A 23,076-nucleotide genomic window follows, 5' to 3' on the forward strand; every position below is an offset into this window, starting at 1 on the left:
GGGCATTCGGCAGGGCGGGAAGCGGGCGAGCGGGACGACCCCTCCTCCCCGGGCATGGATGTGCGAGAACGGGCCCCAGGACTGGAGTGGGTGTGGGCGGCGGGCTTCAGCTCCGCCGAGCCGCCTTTGACTCCCTCGCTGCACGCCCCCAACGCCTTCCCTCCGAAGGCAAGTCCCGGGGCGGTTCTCGGATTCCCGCAGCCGCGTGCCAGTCCCGGCCCTAGCCCAGCGCGGGGCCGAACTACAAGTCCCAGCAGGCCCCGCGCCGCGAGGGCCGGAGCGGGAGGCGTGGCTCGGCCCGGCGCCTGCGCAGTGCGGCCGCCCCGAGCCTGCGAGTACCACACCCCCGGGACGGACAGAGGGGAGGCAGAAGCATCCGAAGCATTAAAGCATCCGCGGGAGCCCGAGGGGAGGAGAATGGAGTGACAGAGCAGCGCGCAGGGTGGGGGGTGGGGGGGAAACTGTTGAGGGAGGGGGGGAGGGGGGACACAGAGGGAGGAAGAAGCGGCGGCGGCGGCTCCTCTTTGCAGAGGTGGAAACTCCGAGGGATAAGAGCAAAGAATAATGCGGTAGGCTAGGCGGGCTGCTCGCTCCCGGCTCCGGCAAGCAGCGGCAGCAGCCCGAGCAGCGGCAGCAGCAGCAGCGGCAGCACCGTCAGGCGCTGACAGCCCCGCCGGCCGGCTCCCTAGCTGACCGCCGACTGTCAATGGAGCTGGAAAACATCGTGGCCAACACGGTCTTGCTGAAAGCCAGGGAAGGTAAGAGACAGGGCGGGTGCGTGCCTGGCGCCTTCGCCACGAGCCGGGGTATCGGGCGGGTGCGGGATGCCCGCAGCGAGTTTGGTCGGGAGCAGGGCACCTCGGAGAGTGCTCGGCAAACGCTTCCTTGTGCTGCCTTGTTCCTGCCCTTGTGCTCCGGGAACCTGGACTTGGGCATAGAAGGGGAAACGTCACGTCGAGGTTGCAAGGATTAGGATGCTAAAACAGATCCCCTAGTTTCCAGCTCTAACCTTACCGTGCCGTGCCTTCTCGGCAGCTGTTGAAAGGTCAGTTGGAAAGGCGTTCATTCAGGAAGAGATGGGCAAACATGCAAATCAAACAGCTTTTCCGAGTTGGCCCGGGATGGTTCTGTGAGTGAGTGTGTGTGTGTGTGTGTGTGTGTGTGTGTTGGGGGTGGAGGGGCGCCGGCTGAGTTGATATAGGTTATTGCTGGAAACCATCCGCTGGGAGTGTTTCTTAGGGAAATCCCGTCGTGTGGAAGGAAGCCTTTTAAAGGCAAAGTAAGATGTTGAGAAATTAGCCTGTTCACATAACGAGAGGATGGCTGTGCAAATCATGTAGAAAAGAATTCATGATTTCAGGGGTGGTTTTTTCCCCCATTGAGGAGGGAGAGAGATAAGTGGATTTTTGGGGGTTTTGGCTTAATTAAAAAAAGAAAGGTAAGTGTGCCAGTGCTTAGATGTGTTTTGGATGAAAATCATTAGATTTTCTGCATTAGGTTGGCAGGAAATACCGTTTAAATGGAGTGGGTAAGAAGCTAAGTCGAGACTATAAACGCACTTTTTGACTCTTCCTTGAGATGGAGAGAGGGAGAGGGTGAGAGAGAAAGTGGCCCAGAAACTTAAGATGCTTCCTAAAATGATTCCGTGCGGGTAAGCATACATATTTAGGAACACCTGGAATTTATGTAACATTTCTTTTGCCAAGATTTGAGCTCTGGGTGCAGCCTTTTTATGAAAAGGGAAGTGGTTTTCCCTTTCATGGGAGGAGGCTTTATTTGACACCCAAGGTCGAATGCAGTCTCGGTAAGATCTTGACTTCAGAAGAGTACAAGGCGAGCAGTCCACGAAAACGCCCTATTTACTTCTTAATATTTTTCATTCACACACTTGGATGAATGAAGGAAGATTTTGCTCGCCAGCAGTAAAACGGTTCATGTTTATCCAGCCGATTCCATCACCCTGTGGCACTGTACACGGTGTGTGAGTAGGTGATGCACAACTCAACAACTCATGTAATTTCAGCTTCGTTTGTCTCCAAAGCACCAGCCTGAAGGTTTGCTTCGGAAACTCCAGCCGAGTTGGAAATGTGCAGGTCTGTTCTTCCCATTGCCCAGCTTTGGTGTGAACAGACTTTTAACCGAGGCTGTTCCTGGTGACTTCAGTTTCTAAAGCCTGAGTATTTTCTTTTTTCCTAACCCAAAATTTTTAGCAAATTGGGCCAAGAGGCTCGTGGGCTGTCTCCTGAACAGAGCAGTGAGTCCTGGAGGGGGAAAAAGCGGAGAAAACAGCCCCCGGCTCACAGCCTTTGCAGCCGCCACCTAGTGGTGGAATATGGTTGTACACCTGTGGGCTCGGGGGCTGGGAAAGTTTTCCCTCTCCATTCTGAAATTTTTTCCTGGGAAATCATTGGATGTGACGATACTGGAGGCTTTGCAAGTTTCACTGGTTTCTCCTGTTGCCCGGGGAATTCTGCTGCCTACATTTGCTGCTCTACACACTTATTTGCCTAGAGCTTGCTTTTTTTTTTTTTCTCCTCAGCATTTGATTGCTTCTTTTAAAATGTTTTGCTTGGAGTGGGCAGAGTATTATTAATTTTCTCCCCCAGTTTGGTCTCCCTAGATTTTTTCACTGAAATGAATGCACCGCTTGGTAATTTTGTCTGTCAGGTTAACAAATTGGTTTTTTTAGAGCCTTGGAAAAGAGAGCTACAGTCTGGAGGCTTATATGGAATGACCGAATTACAGTGATTAAAAAGTTCTCAAGAAAGTGCCTTTTACTTCCTTTTCCTTTTAAAGTCTTTTCAATTTCTCTTTGAGAGTTTGGTAGTCATCTCAGGGTGAGAAAATAGCTCCTGAAATTCCTTTGAAATGGAGGGGGCCTTCCCCATAAGAATACGGAGAAACTGACACCTGAATGAGAAAAACTAATTACTTACGTGGAAATTTCATTTTGAAATCTTCATTTCTCCCCCTGTTTTTCTTTTATGTCTAAAGAGAATCCATGATTTTAAGTGCTTCCACTTTCTTCTCACTGGGTCTATTAAAGATTTGAGCGCATATATTCTAATTACTGTAGAAGCTTTTAGAAATAAAAGCAATTTATTTTTCTCTTCTCAATTTTTACATAGTTGAAGTCATTCTTTTCAGTTAAATAATTCTCCTAGTAACCACATTACCCGTGTATTCAGAAATGAAAGTTCCAGTCAGTATAATGAAAGCTCTAACATAAAATTTGTTGTATCTTTAAAAATCTGAATTGTTTACAATGTTTAAAACCACTTCTTCCTTGAAGATTATTGTGAGTGGTTATAAATGAGAAATATGGTTTGTGAATGCGAAATTTAATTTAGTTCAGTTAACAAAATACATTGTAAACAATTTAAAATGTGGCTTTCAAGTAAAAGTCATATTTGTCCCAAACAATAGAGAAACAGGTCTTGGAGAAAGACAGACACACTTTGCAAACGCTATAAATTTGGAGTTGTCTATGTTGGTGGGTAATTTGGGGACCTATCTTTTGTTATTATTATGCATTCTCGAAGGCAGATGTCTTCTAAATTCATTGTAAGTTAAAATTCTTACCATAATAATACTTTTATAAAGTGGAAAAATGAGTACAGCAATAAGATAGAAAATCTGTAAGTAAATTAAAGTGGTTCATCATTAATAATTGGAAAACATTGGAGACAGTTTGCACCTTTGTGACTGTTTTTTGAAATAAGATGGAGATCTGGGTTCACAATTTTAAACCACCCAAATGTATTTTGTTCTGGACTCAAGAGAGCATCAGCTCGATCATTCTTAGGAACTTCAGATTACTCTCCTGAAAATGGGTGGTTAAGGGTGAAAAAAGAAAAGAAGTTGAGACTGAATTCGTGCCGATTTATGGAAATGAGCTAAGTGATTAAGCATTTAATGAAAAGAAACCCAAGACTAATTCTATCTATCTATTTACATTTCAGAATCTCAGAAAATTGGCAAGCACGCTAGTGCTGAAATCATAGTTGTGAGAAAGACTGTTTGCAGACCTTTTGTGTGTTTCCTTTTGATTTTATTGTTGCAGTAAAGGTTTTTGTCATATTCTAGTGTTTTGCCTCACTTCTTTGAACGGTGGTGAGAAGAAATTTTGTAAGGTCCCACCCTTCCTTTCTTCCCAGGGCAGTAGTAGCCATATTTGATCAATAAAGAGGACAGAGGGGGAGTATCGATCGCATTTTCCTGAGCATGGTACTAGCAGGCACGACTACAGGAACTGAGAAGTCAGAAACGTCATGATTTTTGCCCTTGGTCAGGATGTCGAAAATCAGAATGTGCAAGAACCTTTCACTCACATATCTCTGTAAATTTGTTGGCCTGGATCTTCCCAATGATTAAGATTGGGGACCTGGAAACAGGTGATGGCAGAGGCTGGGAAGGGCAGGGGAGGGGAGGGGATTTGCATGCAGCCAGCCTGCTGGGACAGACTCAGCATTCCATGGCAAGGCTGAAAGCCCTTCCCTCTTTTCCTTGCACCCCTAGTTCATGATGACAAAACTGAAATATCATTATTAGAACATTGGAATGTCTCTGAAGCCCGCAGCCGTTTTAACTGTTATCGGCAGGCGTACTTAATCCACCCCCGTGGCTGCTTCTGCCCTAAAGCTTCTCCGCACAGGAGAGCAGCAGTTTTTGCATCCTGAGCTCCGGCAGCTCATCATGTGTTAAAGCTGCTGGGCCTATTAAGTACAATGCCATCATTAAACAAAACTGCCTTTTACTTTTTCTGAGTTTCTTTTCAGTACTGACAACTTGGATGTGGAGAAACCAAAAGCAAATGGTTTCAGAGGCCTTGCTTTCTTACAGAAAGGTTTCAAATGATGCTTTTAATTAATCTAGGTGCCGGTTTTTAAAACCATCAGATAAATGCCCTCAAGACTCTCATCTTTCAATAGCTTAGCTGCTGCTTGTCAGATTCTAAACTCCAGAAAGCTTGATTCTTCCACTCCCCAGACTAATCCTTGTTTAAATTATGTCTTCAGCAGCCATAACTCTTGTAGTGGCTTGCTAAATGATACCCTTTGGGTGTGGGCCGAAGACTTCAATAACATTGGAGTGAATTTCAGGAAAGAGCTCACTCAGTGCAGGACCAAATTGACCTTTACCAAGGGCCATTCAACCCAGACCTGGGAACTCACAGTCTTCTAATGAAATGGTTTCAGGACTTCGGTCAATATTTAAAGTTAATAATTTGTTGCCGGTATATTTGTGGCTTATGGTAAAGCATTATAATATCTTGACATTTTTGAAATAAACAAGTCTTACGGTTACAAAAAAAATCTTACTACAACAGATCATACAATTCTAGGTGAAACATGAGAAGATGATAGAAAGTGACTAAAACCAGGTGACACATAGAAAAGGAAAGGGAATTTCTTCCGTCTTACAACCCCTAGCCCCCACGCCTCACTTCAAAATAGAATAGTGAAGATAAAGGGTTTTAAGATGTGATTTTTAAATGATTAAAAATAGATGATGTGGGCTTAAATAATAGGAATGATTTTTACTTTGAAACACATGCTGTTACATTTCAGTGGAAGATTTTATTTTAAAATATCCTAAATATTGAAAAGATTTTAATCCATAAAGCTTCTTAAAATTTTATCTTTGGGGGATAAAGACAATATTGTTGTATTTAATACCATCCAGACAGTGGGGGAAGCACCCCATTTGGTATAAATCACACCTACTTTTTTTTTTTTTTTTAAGCAAAAATTCTTTATTATCATCAAATATTCGAAGTTATTCATGGTACCTTTTAAAGAGAAAGCAGTTCTGTCCTGTCTAGACTTCTGTCCTTTCTAGACCTCACAAAACAAGACAGTTTCTTGTTTTGTGAAAACCATTTTTAAATTGTCTTTTGAAATTCTTACAAGGCTCAAATCATTCATTCATTCATTCAGCCTTTAATTGTTGAAGGACGCTGTGGGAGGTGACGTTTTGGGTGTTAGCCTTGGAGAGGTGCGGCTGGAGGTGGGTAAAGAGATGAAATTGGACATCATCTTTAACTTCTTAGGCTTTTAACCTGATAAATCAGATTTGAGTAGAACCTGATTTTTCCTCCAAGGAGCTGAAGCTGATTGTGGTATAACCTGCTTAGCTGGAAACTGTTGATTCTGCTGTGCCTAGAGCTTGGACACTAGCCTGTGGGACCAAAACATGACTTAAGGGTAACTCAGAGGTCATATTTGAGGGATAGGCTGGAATCTGGAAGACAACTGCTAATTTTCCAAGATGGGTGTTTTTATGAAGGTGTTTTTTGCAGTTCCTGCAAATGGAAACCACTTAAGACAATCGCAAGAGTTCCCTTTGGTTGGGGGTGAGAAGATCCACGAAGAAACTGGTGTGCAGAGGTATCTTCCGGGCAACACCTCGGTGGTCTTCCTGGGGCAGCAGCTGGGCGGAACCAGTGGGCCACCATTCTGGAGGAAAGATGGTGGGGGCCGCCTTCCTTTGGATTTTTCTTGGGATTTCTTGGGCTTGAGCACGTCCTCTGGTAGAGCCTGTCACCTGGAATAACCTGAAAATGTTCAAGTGTCTGTCTAGTCTTCTGAATATGTGCCCTCCAACATGGTAGCTACTAGCTGCATGTGGCTGTTTATATTTAAATTAATTAGAGTGAGGGACTTCCCTGGTGGCCCAGTGGGTAAGACTTGGAGCTCCCAATGCAAGGGGCCCCCGGTTCGATTCTTGGTCCGGGAACTCGATCCTATGTGCCAAAACTAAAGGGCCCGAGTGCTCCAACTAAGACCTGGCACAACCAAAAAAATATTTTTAAAAATTAACTAAAGTGAACTATTGCGTTCCATAAGCGTGCCAGCCACGTTTCAAGTGCTCAGAAGTCCCAAGGGGCCGGTGGCTACTGGATGGTATGGAAGTGGAGTACCCCCAGCTCTGCAGAAAGTTCCTGGGACGTCACTTCTAGGCTTCTACACACATTGAGTTAAATGAGGATGAGAACCTCATAACTTCTGACATGAAAATTGGGAGAACATAAGGGAGGGGGCAGGGGGAAGGAGGCGAGAAACAGAGGAGGAGCTGGGGGACTGGAAATTAGGACTGAGTTCTAATCAGAGAAAAACATTGTTCAAGGACAATCATAAACATTGGTGGTAGTAATAAGCCACTCATATTTCTCACCTTCCCCACCTTTTTTTTGTATCTTTTTGGGAAATTGGCCTCGATTGAGCAACTGACTGTCCTGATTCAAATTAAGGGTGTATTACAGGCTTTCCAGGTGGTGCTAGTGGTAAAGAACCTGCCTGCCAATTCACGAGGCTTATATAAGAGTCGCGGGTTCGATCCCTGGGTTGGGAAGATCCCTTGGAGGACAGCATGGCAACCCACTCCAGTATTCTTTTTTTTTTTAAATTTAAATTTATTTATTTTAATTGGAGGCTAATTACTTTACAATATTGTATTGGTTCTGCCACACATCAACGTGAATCCGCCACGGGTGTACATGTGTTGCCCATTCTGAACCCACTCCAGTATTCTTGCCTGGAGAATCCCGTGGACAGAGGAGCCTGGCAGGCTAGTCCATAGGGTCACACAGAGTTGGACATGACTGAAGCAACTTAGCATGCATGCAGATATACATTATTAATTAAAAAAAAAGTTGTGTATACAGTAAATCCACAGAAAGAAGAAAAAAAAACCCGCTTTCTGTTTACTTCAGAAAAGGTGGTCTAAAATGAACAGGACAATTGATAAAAACAATTTTAAGGGTTTCCATTTCTTTTGAACAGGACAGATTGCAAGAAGATCATGGAGAAAGATGTCAAAAACACACTGTTCTTGTATCCACTTTAAAATGATTTCTCCTTAAAAACTTTTCCTGTGAGATTTGAAACATTTTAACAACGCTGTTAGAACACACTTAGAAAGCAGCATGATTATTTGAAACAATAAAACAGCTCGCTGCTGTTCTTGGGGTCAGAAGCAAAGAATAGCTATCTGAAGTTGTGCCAAAGAGTCAACTGGTAACCTCCTCCTGACAGAAGTCAGTAATAAATTAGGCTAATTTCCACAGGGCCTGTTTTGTCTCTAAGAATCTGTAGCCTGTGGAGTATCAGTATTTTTTTTTTTTTTTTAAGGCAGTGATGAAATAAACCTCAAAGGACAACTTCTGGGACCTGTGCAGAAAGTAAAAGAAACAGATAAAGAGATACGAACATTCCTGGGTTGGAAAGTGGCCACAGAGGCCCACGGGGTGGCCAGGGCCTGGGCTGCCCCAAGGCTTCTCAGGGGGTTTCCTCATCTGTTCTCCACTTTCCAGAATAGAAATCAGCCCTGCTTATCAGATGGGGAAAGTGAGATGGAAGAAAAGGACCCGCTTGTCCAACGTTACTTGAAATGTGGACTTTTCTGGAGAAGCCCCCCAAAATCCTTTAACATTCCCAAAAAAATCTTTCCCTTCCCTTATAATCATATTAATATAAGCCCCAAACTCCCACAGAAACCAAAAATCCCCAAACCAAACCCATTTCTCAGGGTGATACGGTTTCTAAATGTAAATGCTCTGAGTTTGCCATTGTGGGCAAGAAAGAGTCTCTAACAGATTTCCTGGGGAAAGGGGCAAAAAAAGAAATGGGAATCTAACTGCCCTGCCAGACCCTGATTTCAGCTAAATTGAGAGCAGTTGGAAGATGTAATTCCTACTAGGCTCTGAATGACTACCATAAGGTGAGTCCTCACAATCAGCGTTTCCATTTTAAAAGTAGAACTGTTGGGACTTCCCCAGTGGTCCAGCAGTTAAGACTCCATGCGCCCAAGGCAGGGAGCCTGAGTTTGATCCCTGGTCCAGGAAGATTCCAGATGCTTCAGGGTAACTAAGTCTGTGTGCCACAACTACTGAGCCGGTGTGCTGCAACTGAAAAGATGCTGCTCGTGGCAGTGAAAATCCCACCTACCGCAACTGAGACCTAAATAAAAGTGATGATTTAAAGAAGCAAAAAATAGACCTCTTTATCAATGCAAATGAATCTGTGATTGGCGGGGGTGGGGGCGGGGCGGGGACAAACAACATACATGCCCGTGCGTGTGTGCACACGTGGCCGCATCACCTGTGTTCTCCTACCCGCCTTCCCCACACCCTCATGCATACCTGCACACCCGAAGAGCAAGGCCAGTCAGCTTCTTGGCATTCTTGGTCCTCCTGGCAGGGGTTGGGGAGAATCTTGAGTAGCCAAAGAATTGCCCCCGAGGGACAGGAGCTTAAAGGAGATGGATGGTAGTAGCCACACCTCAGTGGGGGCAGCCCTCTCCTTGGCAGGGCTGGGTGTGAGCACCCAGCGCGTGCAGGTCACGTCTGCCCCGAGCCCCACTTCCTTCTGTGCCTGCTGCCCCTCAGAAGATCCTTGTCCCCACGCACCTCTGTCTCATGGTGGCACCTTAGGTATATGCTTTGCTGCTGCTGTTGCTAAGTCGCTTCAGTCGTGTCTGACTCTGTGCGACCCCATCCTCTGTCCCTGGGATTCTCCAGGCAAGAATGCTGGAGTGGGTTGCCATTTCCTTCTCCAGGTATATGCTCAGGTCTCTGCGACCATCTTTACTAATAAAAAAGTAGGGGGACTTCCCTGGTGGTCCAGTGGCTAGAATGCTGCATTCCCAGTGCAGAGGGCGCAGGTTCGATCCCTGGTCAGGGAACTAGAGCACAGGCGTCTCAACTAAAGAGGCCAGGTGCCACAACTAAAAACTCTGTGCAGCCAAATAAATAAATGTTAAAAAGAGAAAAAGCAGGGGGCTGGGAAGGGGGAAGGGGAGACCTACTGGAGTGACTTCCCTGCCACATCGAGGGCCATGCTCCTTCTCCCTCCCAAAGAGAATGTGTGAAGCAGCCTTTTTCCCCGGAAAAGCTCTCTCAGGGTTAACCTTTTAGATATTTCAGGGGTAACCATATGGGTATTTGTGTTTAGAAACCAGAACATGTGTGTGCACACGCGTTTTGCATTAATTTAGCAACTTTTCGAGGCTCTTTGGGAGCTGAGAGTCTCTTGGGGGTTGCTGTCTTGGTGGAGAGGACACAGCGGGATGTCACCAGCTCCCTAATGAGGGGACAGGAAGTCAAGCCTTTGATCTGCTCCTGCAGAGAAGGTGAAGCTCTGAACTTAACCACTACAGGAAAGGAAGTGGGGGCTGAAGGATAGAGTGACTCAGCTACAGGGTAGAGAAAACCCAGCCAGTGTAACTGGTCTGCATATCTGATAAAAGGCCTTATGAAACCTCATTTGAAATGGAATTCCATCTTGGCACGGGTCTTAGCACCACTTGTGAAATGGAAACAAGCTGGAGAAGGTCAACAAACGGGCCATGGAAAACAGCTCTCCCATGGCTTGTGCAGGAATGCGCTCTGGTCCATCAGACACTCAGGAAGAGCTCCTTGGGATGCTTAAATAACATCCCCTGAGAAGGAACCCTCTAGAAAAGTAGGGGCTTTTTGTTGTTTAGTTGCTAAGTCATGTCTGACTCTTGAGACCCCATGGACTGTATGTAGCCCGCCAAGCCCTTCTGTCCATAGGATTTCCCAGGCAAGAATACTGGAGTGGGTTGCCATTTTCTCCTCCAGGGGATCTTCCTGACCCAGGGATCGAACTTGTGTCTCCTGCATTGCAGGTGGATTCTTTACCACTGAGCCACCAGGGAAGCCCAAAATAGGGAGTTGGGTGCGGACAGAGAATTGGGATACAGGCTTGAAAGCAAAGATGTCTCAAGATCCCATTTTTCTCAAGCTGAGTGCTGTTGTGGGTTGATGTCACCAAGCCTACAGTCACGGATTAAGGAGGCTTTCAGTCAGATGAGTGTGTACCTGCAACATAGGTGTCCAACTAACCTTGATCTGGGAATGACTGACTGATGCTATGTTTGGTATGTGGAGGAGGGGAAGAGCCAAGAAAATAAGATCCTCAAGAAGTGGCCTTGGGGGGCTTCCCTGGTGGTCCAGTGGCTAAGACTCTGAGTTCTCAGTGCAGGGGGCTCAGGTTCCATCCCAGCTCCCATGCTGCAGCTAAAGATCCTGCTTGTCACAACTAAAATAAGATCTTGCATGCTGCAACAAAGAAGGAAGAACCTGAGTGCTGCCGCTAAGACCTGAGCAGCCAAATAAATAAATATTAAAGAAGAAAGAAGTGGCCTTCATGTCGCAGTAGATGGCAAATGAGGAGATGACTCAACATGGTTAAGAAAGATTAACTAAAGGTATAGGGCAAATTGGAAAATGTTTTCCAAATGTTTGTCTTAACTGTGAAAAATGTCTGGCAGACTTCCCTGCCCCCACCCCCAATTTGAAAGTGGTGTGTTTTACTTGTTTTGGAAGAAATAAATATTTGCATTAGTCCAAACATTTGGGGCAAACAGTTCGCCCCAATCTGAAGGCTCTGTGGTTTGAAGATGTTTCACACTGACAGCACTCATACCTCTTTTGGCTAAATCGGAGGTAGCTTAGGACACGATCCTCACGTGCTTTTCGCATCGCTGCTAGAACAACGCTGAGCAAATGGAAAGAAAATAGGAAGCCAAACACTGCTCCTTCCAGACCCGGAATGGCTGATGACTGACGGCATTTGAAGGATAGAATTGTTACAGAAAAATGGCCTCTTTGCTCAGGGGCAAAGAGGCTGGATCCAATTAAGACAAGGAAAATGTATGCTCGCTCAGAGAAAAAAATGTCCAGTCAATCCTGTAATCCTCTCTGGAGAGGAAGGGGCCTTCACGACGGGGCTTTATGGATGATGCCAACCCCTGTGCTATATAATAATTAGTAACCATTGCTTATTCTGCCACACACTCGTTCCCCAAACCACTAACCGTTCCTTGGGGTGGAATGCATCAGGCCTAGATATTTGCCCCAGATGTCTTCCCATCAGTAGTATCCAATTAGAGGGTTTTTTAAAGTTAAAGCTTAATTTCTTATAGAGCAGGATGCAAATTAAAGAAGGACAAACCTGATTTCCTCGACGTTTCCACGGTGACTAAGGTGAGGGCTGGTCTTCTGGTTGCCTTCAGTTTGCTATCAGGTGGCTAACTGTTTTATACCCGTGCCTGGTCTTGTTGCTAGTCTTTTTGGGTGGCTTACAAGCGTTTCAGGAATGCCCGTGAGGGGGTCAAGCATTGGAGAGGCCTAATCAGAGACGTGGACTTACGTCTGCTTATAATTTCATTCTCCCATGGTGGGCCTTTGTGTTCTAATTGTCTGCCCTAAGCAGAGAGCTTGAGGGAAATCCCTGCAAGCAGAATTCCCAGCAGAGTAACCCTAGGTTGGTTCCTGCATCTTCCCCAGTGTCATAAATCCAATATTTAGTTAAGTCCCACTGTGTGTGGGGCCCCAGGCTAGGCTCTAAACGGAGGACAGGAAACAATGGAGTTTCCATTTCTTTCTTTTTAAATAAAGGTAGTTTTGTTTTATTTATCTTTTTGGCCACACCGCACGACTCTGGGACTAGTTTCCTAACCAGGGATCAAACCAGTGCCCTCAGCAGTGAAAGCATGGAGTCCTAACCACTGCACTGCCAGGGAACTCCCCCCTTCTTTCTAATGGAATCATTTAGGAATTATACAATCCTTTGTACCCATGATTTCATTTAGTCTTTACAGTCCTGTGAGGTGTGTTTTATTCTTCCCTGTATTATAGATGAAGAATAAATGCCTTTTCCGGGTGCAGTCTGCTAGTTCCACAGCCCAGATCTAGTGCAAAACCCAGTCTTCACTCTGATCGTCTTTCTGCCCCATCACAGCTGCTGCCCTCAATAATCTTACCAGCTAATAGGAGCATCAGTACTAACATGTATGTAAAATAATCAGTGTGGCACTGTGACTCATAGTTCAGTATGAATCATTCTACCTAATTTGAAGGCTTTCAAACATTTGCACAGACAGTGTATGCTGTGTGTGTGTGTGTGTGTGTGTGTGCTTAGCCGAGCTGTTGTCTCTGACTCTCTATGACCCCATGGACTGTACTCAGTCAGGCTCCTCTGTCCATGGAATTTTCCAGGCAAGGATACTGGAGCAGGTTGCCATTTCCTACTCCAGGGGATCTTCCCGACTCAGGGATGGAACCCGTGTCTCCTGCTTTGCAGGTGGGTTCTTTACCAGTGAGCTGCCTGGGAAGCTCCTGTGCAGACAGTACTTGCTTCCTAAAGAAAATGCAAAGAACAACACAAAGCATCAAGAAGGAAGGAAAAATCTCCCTCCTCCCATGTGCCCCTGCTACCTGTCCCACCCCTCAGAGAGTTACTGTCAGCATTAAGGTGGACGTTTTCCCCACTCTCTATGTATATGCACGTGTGAACATGCAGATACATTTGACACCAATGGGATCTTGGTATACATGTGCTCCTGCAGCTGTTTTCAGTCAACAGGAAGTTGTAGTGCCTCCCCGTATCTGTGTTTATAGTTTCCCATGAGACAGAAGGGTGTAAGGAAAAATTGTGAAAGACTCTGGAAACGGAGTGTCGTTTCAATGGAATGCTGGGTGTTTTCTAACAGACCTTTAGGGGTTATCTGGTTGTAAACGGGTCTGTGCCTTTGATTGTTTTGAAGTAGTTTAGATGTGTTTAACCAAGACATTTACCATAAAGAAGGCATTGGAGAAGACCCTGATGCTGGGAAAGATTGAGGGCAGGAGGAGAAGGGGATGACAGGATGAGATGGTTGGATGGCATCACTGACTCGATGGACATGAGTTTGAGCAAGCTCAGGGAGATAGTGAAGGACAGGGAAGCCTGGCATGCTGCAGCCCATGGAGTCAAAGCGTTGGACACGACTTAGTGATTGAGCAACAAACAGTTTAGGTTTCCCTAAATTTTCAACAGTTTAGGTTTTCCAATTTTTCAATATATTGTAAATAGTATGGGACTGTTCTCCTCCCTGGATAACATTATACACTTAGACACTTGGTTGCCTAGCACGTGGTGGTCTCTGTCTCATAGGGTCTCCCACCACCCATTCTTCACCCCCCACTTTGGGAAGAATACTGATAATTTCTGAAATGGAGTTAAGTGACCCTAGGGATGTACAGAGCATATTTTCTTATGAGGAAGAAGCATGATGCACATGAGGACACGAGATGCGACCTTTTTGAAACCTTTAGGATTTAATGCCCCCGTGTGAGTGTTCAGTCATGTTTTCTACGGTATTCAAAGCCTCAGTTAGGGAAATAAGTTCGGGCAAAGACTGACTTGGCAACAACTTAGTAATTGCTCCTGGGTTTTGCATGTGTGAATCAGCAGGGAACACAGGCTCAGATAAGGGCCCATATTTCTTTTGCTCTTTTTCTCTTGGCCTCACTGCGAGGCTTGTGGGATCTTGGTACTCCAACCAGAGATCAAACCCAGGCCCCTGGCAGTGGAATTAAGGAGTCTTAACCACTGGTCTGCCAGGGAATTCTCATGTATTTCTCTCCTTGGCTCATCACCACCAGCCAGATTTGGCAGCCGTTATTATTGTTATCTCAGGTTGAGAAAAAGCAAGCTCAGAGAGGTGATGTCACACAGCAAGGACCCACTTCTCCCCATTCCTCCTCTGGTGCTAGCTCACTGCATCTTTCCCCATCTTTAAGCACTTCCATGTTTGTTGTCGGAGAAGGCAATGGCACCCCACTCCAGTACCCTTGCCTGGAAAATCCCATGGATGGAGGAGCCTGGAAGGCTGCAGTCCATGGGGTCGCTGAGGGTCGGACACTGAGCGACTTCACTTTCACTTTTCACTTCATGCATTGGAGAAGGAAATGGCAGCCCACTCCAGTGTTCTTGCCTGGAGAATCCCAGGGACGGGGAGCCTGGTGGGCTGCCGTCTCTGGGGTCGCACAGAGTCGGACACGACTGAAGTGACTTAGCAGCAGCAGTATGTTTGTTGAATGTTGAGTCATAGGGAGGCAACTGAACTTGAGGTTCAGAGTGCGTTGTTCAGAGGAAGTAGATTTATAACTGTATTTTGGGGAAGGGGGGGCACCATTTCCTAATTCTTTCAAAGGTGCTGCTGTTGGTTCCACGTCTTGTCCTTTGCCTCCTATCACTTAGGCGGTAGGGCTTTCTCCTCTGTGGACTCCTGCAGGTTCTTTCATTGGTAACTGCTTTGACTGCAGGTTTGCATATGATTTACCTGGGTGAGGGTTCTGTGGGTCCCACCTTGAGACTCCAGGGCGCAAATAAAAACAGTACAAAAGAGAACAAGTCCTGGCCCTGCCCACCCTAGTATATCTCCTGAGATAAGCTTGGCTGCAGAGCAAAGTCCAAGGTCCTGGGTCCTCAGTATTTTTGTAGCGGTTGGAGGAGAGTGGCATTTTCTTCCAGGAAGCATTTGCGGACGTACTGGCTCATCTGCCTCGGGGCTCACCGCACCTGGAAGCCACAGGGGAAGGAGAAAGGCTGTCCCTTAGTTTCATGATATCGTCACAGGGTCGTGGGCTCCCTGTCATCTGCAGGAAGGAGCTCCACCACCAGAGCCCGCTCCTGCCTTCCACAGAGGAAGGGCCTCAGGACCAAAGGAAGCCCCGTGGGCACCCAGGGCAGGGCCAGTGTGGAAGCAGCCTTCAGAGTAGGACCCGAGGGTGCTCCTCCACGGCAGTTGGACTCTTAATACTGATTCCCAGGCGGCTGAACTCCCCAGAGCCACTCAGGGCTGTGAAGGACCACAACGTGGGCAGCTTAGAACCACAGAAGTTTATTGTCTCACAGTTCTGGAGGCCAAAATCAAGTTGTGGGCAGGCCACGCGCCCTCGGAAGGTGCTGGGGAAAGATATTTTCCAGACCTCACTTCTGGTAGCCTTCAGCATTCCTAAGCCTGTAGATGACGGTCTTCCTTTGACTGTGTCTCTTCAGGCGGTTTTCACTCTGTACTTGTCTGTCTCTGGGTCCAAACTTCTCCCTTCTATAAGGACACCAGCCTTACTTTTTTTTTTTTAACACGCTGATTATATATTTTTTTAGTTAATTTTTATTGACATCAGTCTTACTAGATTGAGGGCCACCCTAGTGATCTCATTTTAACTTAATTACCTCTATAAAGACCCTGTTTCCAAAAGGGTCACATTCTGAGGGTTATGGCTTCCACATATCTTTTTTGGAAGGGCGGGGGAGCAGACACAGTGCAACCCATAACATCAAGGTCTGCCCACGATGTTCTGAATCAGAAGCTCATGGGAAGCACCTGAGAAGCTGTATTTTAGAAACTCCCGAGGATCAGCCAGGTGTGAGGACCACCACCCTGATGGGCCTTAGAGCCTGTAATACAAAGTGAAGTAAGTCAGAAAGAGAAAACAAATATCGTATATTAATGCACGTATGTGGAATCCAGAGAAAGGGTACAGATGAACCTAGTTCCAGGGCAGGAATGGAGACCAAACACAGAGAACAGAGGTGCAGACATAGGCAGGGGAGGGGAGGGTGGGATGAATTGGGAGACTGGGATTGACGTATATACAGCATCATGAGTAAAATTTAGAGCAGTAAAGTGCAGGAAGCTCAGCTCAGTGTTCTGTGATGACCTAGAGGGGTGGGATGGGAGGGACTTCCAGGAGGGAGGGCATATATGTATACACATGGCTGATTCACTTAGTTGTACAGCAGAAACTAACGTAACAATGTGAGCAATTATACTTCAATAAAAAATAATAATAAAGTAAAAGTTTTCTCACTCTCTTCAGAAACGATCTTGGAGACTCAGCTACAATCTGGCTCCCTAGATAGGACCCTCTGCTGCTTCCCTCTCAGTAGATTTCTCCCCTCTGCTCACATCTTTTAGTGTTGGGGAACTCATACCCTCTGTCAAGCTGGATTTTAAAAATATATATATATTAGGTAGGTAGGCTTTTTGCTTCACCCACTAAACAGCAAACTCCTTGAGAGCAGGGACAAGGGATTTTTCTCTCCTTGTATCTCTCTGGCCTCACCAAATGCTAATGGTAAACTGAAGTCTGCTGTTTAAGCCTAGAAATGCCCGGTGCAGTGCTGACTCACCAAGTTTCCTGGTTCTGCTTTGGCAGCATCGGTTAATAGAATCAGTGGGCTGCCCTGATGAGCGGGCCCTTCTGATGCTGAAACACAGCTGGGATGCCCGCTGTAGAACTGGCATCAGAACTTCAGTCTCTAGAGTCCCAGGTCTCTGCTTTCCTTGTGAGTCACATTCAGGTAACCGACACATTCAGCCAGGGGTCAGAATCTTCTAGCACATGGGGCTGCTGTGTTGCTCGTACCTGGCACAGCTCAAGGAAAAGCCGTTTCATAAATTCCTAGAGGCGGCATTGAGACGTCCACTTTTTTGCTTTTCAAGGTAATGTGGTATCTTCTCTTGCTGTTAAGTGCACCACGTCAAGGTGTGCCATTTCTATTGAAAGCACAATTAAGGCTTCTAGCGAAAAGGCTTCCCAAGTAGCACTAATGGTAAAGAACCTGCCCACCAGTGCAGGAGACGAAAGAGTCGTGGGTTCGATCCTTGGGTTGGGAAGATCCCCTGGAGGAGGGCATGGCAACCCACTCCAGTATTCTTGTTTGGAGAATCCCATGGATAGAGGAGCCTGGCGGGCTCCGGTCTGTGGGGTCGCAATGAGTTGGACATAAATCAAAGTGACTTAGCACACAGTGAAGAGGTTGAGGAGAAGGGAGAATGTGCCACTGACCCACTGGCTGTATGAGCTTAGACTTACTGCTTGACCTCTCTGAGCCAAACTTTCCTCAGCTGTTTAAATGCTCGCCTTAGCCCACATGAATTCTGGAGCTCTTCTGACCATTCAAATGTTGAGAATTTGCTGGTGCATAGTCCACTGATGACAATTCATCTGTGGTTACTTGATAATAAAATTTGATGTTAATTTGAAGAGCAGGAATTACATATTAAAATGAAAATTACCCTAAGGAAAGAATTGGAGCTGGGAGGGGTTATGTGTGTAATAGAAACAAACAGGGAAAAAAAAAAAAAAAAACACCAAAACCCCCAAATCTGTCGCTGCTAATTTAACTGAAGCCTGCAATCTAAGAAAGGCAAATGCATGATTCTAGTATTTTCTTTAGTGGATTATAGAAAGGAAAATTAAATCAAAAGTAAAAAATAAACAGTTTGATTGTTCTACACTGTATTATCTTCCTGGAAGATTATCTTCCTGTAACAGTCTTCCTGGAAAACTTAAAAAGAGACAGTGCTCTGTCTGGTTAAAAAAAAAAAAAAAAACCCAATAAGGAAATTGTGTTGAGAAAATGTAAGTTTTCCATCTAGGCATGAGTGATGTGAACATTTTCATGTGGACTTGGTGACATCCCTCAGGGGTCAGAGATAGGTTTCTTGGCATTGCCTGCTTTTGAGGCCTCTAGTTGGGGACATTGTTGTCACCCACAGGGAAATAGGTTAGAGATGGGAATGGGAGCTGCCAGGCACTCTTGTAGGTTTCCTGGCAAATCCTGACCTGCTTCTTTATTCCCCTGCAACATCCTGTCTAGACATCTGCCTTAGCTTGGCTGATGACACAGATTTCATAGACTAGTGTGATGTTGAGAGGGCTGGTGGTCCCCTTCTGTGTAAGGTTCCTACACCTGCAATCAGTACAAAGGTGGAGACTGGTAATTTGGTTTCTGTCCTTGCTTTGTTGATAGTTCATCTGAGGTCACAAAGCTAATAACGTAGCCTTTCTGTATCTTGATCATCATGTGGGGATAATGCCCTAAAGATTACAGAGACCAAAGAAAGAATATACATAGAATACAAAGTTCAGATACAGACCCAAGTATATGCAAACATTTACTATATAATAAAGGATGCATTCAAATCAATGGGAAAAGAATAGCTTACTCAGGAAACAGTGTGGAGATAACTAGCTAACCAGTCATTGGGGAAGGCATATTAGATGCCAGCAAGACTGGTATTTCCCTCCCCAATTCTGACTTAAAAATAATCCTAAGGAATGACTCCATTGGCCTGCTTTCTGTCAGTGGATTGCTCTGGAACAATTAACATTAATCACAAGCATCAGTTCTTAGACTCTTAGGTTGCCGGCCACTGAAGTAAAGTCCTAAGAACATGGTGGCTCCAAAGAGGATGGGGGTTATTAGTGCGAAGTCACTTCTAGGGGGAATAGAAAGGGTACTGGTCAGATAGGTGGTATGTAGGGACTCACTCTACAAGAAAAGAGTCTCAATCTCACTAGTAAGCAGAATCTTCTATATATGCAAATATTCAAAAGCAGAGACATTACTTTGCCAACAAAGGTCCATCTAGTCAAGGCTATGGTTTTTCCGGTGGTCATGTATGGATGTGAAAGTTGGACTGTGAAGAAAGCTGAGCGCCGAAGAGTTGATGCTTTTGAACTGTGGTGTTGGAGAAGACTCTTGAGAGTCCCTTGGACTGCAAGAGGATCCAACCAGTCCATTCTGAAGGAGATCAGTCCTGGGTGTTCTTTGGAAGGACTGATGCTAAAGCTGAAACTCCAAAACTTTGGCCACCTGATGCGAAGAGTTGACTCGTTGGAAAAGACTCTGATGCTGGGAGGGATTGGGGGCAGGAGGAGAAGGGGACGACAGAGGATGAGATGGCTGGATGGCATCACAGACTTGATGGACAAGAGTTTGGGTGAACTCCAGGAGTTGGTGATGGACAGGGAAGCCTGGCATGCTGCAATTCATGGGGTTGCAAAGAGTCGGACATGCCTGAGCGACTGAACTGAACTGAACTAAACTGAATCTTAGTTTGGCAAATTTTTAAGCATTGATAATGCCTCTTTAAGGAAATGTGGGTAAATAAGTTCTTTCAAACATGATACTTCCACTACTGATAGGAGTGTAAATTAATAAGTCTTTCTTAAGGACAGCTTGGGATACATACATATATAAATTGTGTGACCCTTGGCCTTGAAATTCTATTTCTAAATTATTTTCTTAGGGACTTCCCTGGCCGTCCAGTGGTTGGGACTTCCCCGGCCGTCCAGTGGTTGGGACTTCCCCTGATGATCCAGTGGTTAGGACTCTGTGCTTCCAATGGAGGGGGTGCAGATTCAGTCCCTGGTTGGGGAACTAAGATTCCGCATGCCATGTGACATAAAAAGTTATTTTCTTCGGAAGAAGGAAAAATCAATGTACAAGTGCTATGCAGGTGGTCATTCAGTAGAGGGTGTTTATAATAGAAATTGGAAATGATTTCAGTGACCTTCAGTAGAGGCTTGATGAAATGAATTTTGGTGTATTCAAAAAATGGACTCATATGCAACTCTGAAGAAATTATGGAGATTTATTCTTACTGACACAGCGAGATGATCATAACACAGTTAATGGAAGTTAGGAAAACCTGGATTTTGTATAGTGAGCATTCATTATATTTAGAAAAATAAAGGCATTTCCATTTGGGGGTGGGGAATGACAATTTGTGCCTTGTGAGGCCATTTGTTGGGAACGTAAGAAATAAAATTCATAAAAAAATAAACATGCCAGGCCCTCTGGCTCTCACCACGGGTTGTCCTTCTTAGCATTTCACCATGGTAGTCATAAGATTATTCTAGCCATCTTCCCAAATGATTCTAGAAATTTCCCCTTTTGGACCCATCTGTTGGCTGACTGACTAGCTTGATAGAATCTTTGAATAAATGCCTTAATGCTTCTAGTACCCTTTTTTTGACTCTGCTGGGTGGAGAAACATCTTTGTCTTTCAAATGTGAATTTGATCTTTTGGGAAAAGCTTACATTTTATTGTTAGGTTTGGTGTGTAAGGCAAGCAGCCCCTCTGGGTAGGAATTTTGGAGGTGGGGCATAGGAGGCAAGAGTGGAGAACGGGAACTCTTCTCAGTACCCTGGGCACGGTTGTTGTTGCTGTTGTTCAGTCTCAAGTCATGTCCGACTCTTTGCAGCCCCAAGGATTGCAGCACACCAGGCTTCCCTCCACTATCTCCCAGAGTTTGCTCAAACTTGTGTCCTTTGAGTCTGTGATGCCATCCAACTATCTCATCCTCTGTTGTCCCCTTCTCCTCCTGCCTTCAATCTTTCCCAGCATCAGGGTCTTTTCCAGTGAGTCAGCTCTTCGCATCAGGTGGCCCAAGTATCGGAGCTTTAGCTTCAGCGTCAGTCCTTCCAATGAGTATTTGGGGTTGATTTCCTTTTCCTTCTGGGGTACTTGCTTTGTTTGGCTGTGTTCTTTGGGACGTGTGGGTGCTGTATGTTTCCTTCAACAGCAACCACCACCATTAGGTTAATTTATCCTCGTGTGGCAGTGTGTGGGGGGATGTGAGGTGGGGTGTGAGTCCTTGGATTCTTGTGTAACAAGTTGGGAAATTGATAAAGAGACACTGTGACTCTCTGGAATCTTGTAACCAGGGATGTGTGCCCAGGACTGGGTCCTGTCAGCTTTGTCTAGTGAACCAATGAACAGTAATGAGCAGGAATACTTTGGGATGCACACAGTTGGAGTCAGTTTCACTGGTACGATTCCAGCACCTCCTAGATGTGTAGGGCCAGGTGAGGTGCTTTAGGAATGTAAAGATGAAAGAGACAGCTTTCCACTTAACAAGCTCTAGGATAGTTGGGGAAGGACAGGTATGTGACCAACTACATTACAAGGTAGAACATAAGTACAAAGTTGGTCTTGATGGGGACATTCAGTAAAGGCTTCACCGAGAGTTGGTGTTTGGGCTAGACCACAGAGGTTGGTGGTTGACAGTGTGAAGCCATCATTTACAGGCCCCCTGCCAGATGCCAGGTGCTGTAAAGGAAGTGGGCTTCTCTAGTTGCTCAGCGGTAAATAATCCACCTGCCATGCAGGAGACATGGGTTCCATCCCTGGATCAAGAGGATCCCCTGGAGAAGGAAATGGTGAACCACTCCAATATTCTTACCTGGAGAATCTCATGGACAGAGGAGCCTGGTGGGTTGCAGTCCATGGGGTCGCAAAGAGTCAGACCTTTAGCCTGACTCTGTGAGTTGAGTTCAGTTCAGTGGCTCGGTCGTGTCTGACTCTTTGCGACCCCATGGACTGCAGCACACCAGGCCTTCCTGTCCATCACTAACTCCCAGAGTTTACTCAAACTCATGTCCACCGAGTTGGTGATGCCATCCAACCATCTCTTCTGTTGTTCCCTTCTCCTGCTTTCAGTCTTTCCCAGCATCAGGGTCTTTTCCAATGAGTCAGTTCTTCGCATCAGGTAGCCAATGTATTGGAGTTTCAGCTTCAACATCAGTCCTTCCAATGAATATTCAGGACTGATTTCCTTTAGGATGGACTGGTTGGATCTTCATGGACCACAGCCTTGTCTAACTCAATGAAACTGTGAGCCATGGCATGTAGGGCCACCCAAGATGGACAGGCCATGGTGGAGAGTTCTGACAAAATGTGATCCATTGGAGAAGGGAACTGCAAACCATTTCAGTATTCTTGCCTTGGGAACCCCATAAACAGTTTGAAAAGGCAAAAAAATAGGACACTGAAAGATGAACTCCCCAGGTCGGTAGGTGCCCAATATGCTACTGGAGATCAGTGGAGAAATAACTCCAGAAAGAATGAAGAGACGGAGCCAAGCAAATACAATACCCAGTTGTGGATGTGACTGGTAATGGAAGCAAGGCTCTGTGAAGGGGGCTTTAAAAAAATTGTTTTTTTAATGACTTTACCATTTTATTTATTTATTTTTATTTTTTGGCTGTACAGTGACCAAGGATTGAACCTGTGCCCCCTGAGGTGGAAGCATGGAGTCTTAACTGCTAGACCACCAGGGAAGTCCCTGGTGGGGGGTTTCACAGAGATGTAGTTTTCAATCCAGTGAGTTAGGTGTCATGGTCATTTGCACATGACAAATTGACACAAAGGCTACTGTACTTGTCTAGAGTCGTGCAGCTGTAAGTGTTGGAACTTGGATCTGACCCCAAAGCCAGTGTTGTGGGAAGAATTCCACCTAATGAGGTTACAGGGTGGAGTGTGGTAGAGACGGAGGTTCCTGGCAGTAGGGACGCTCGAGCCAAATGGTGGTGACGGGGCGGGGAGCAGGGAGTGGCATGGGGTGGTGGTTTGTCTGGTGTCTGGAGCAGTTGCAGGGCAGCAGCGGGAAGAAAGGCTGGAAGAATGGACAGTCATATGGGGAGT

General features: G+C 45.7%; 1 protein-coding gene across 3 annotated transcripts in view; it reads left to right on the plus strand.

Moving 5' to 3' along the window:
* Window positions 1-476: 476 nt before the first annotated feature.
* The window catches only part of GRK5 (G protein-coupled receptor kinase 5), a 232,014-nt gene continuing 209,414 nt past the window's right edge, over window positions 477-23,076 (plus strand). For 2 of the 3 annotated variants that reach the window (XM_070780926.1, XM_070780927.1), the window contains exon 1: window positions 477-758. In XM_070780926.1, coding sequence (XP_070637027.1) covers window positions 707-758 — 52 coding nt within the window. In that variant the 5' untranslated portion in view covers window positions 477-706. The remainder of the gene's footprint in view (window positions 759-23,076) is intronic. The other variant, XM_070780925.1, reaches the window with a different exon arrangement.

Source organism: Bos indicus, chromosome 26 (genome assembly GCF_029378745.1).
Source record: "Bos indicus isolate NIAB-ARS_2022 breed Sahiwal x Tharparkar chromosome 26, NIAB-ARS_B.indTharparkar_mat_pri_1.0, whole genome shotgun sequence".
Taxonomy (NCBI): Eukaryota; Metazoa; Chordata; class Mammalia; order Artiodactyla; family Bovidae; genus Bos; species Bos indicus.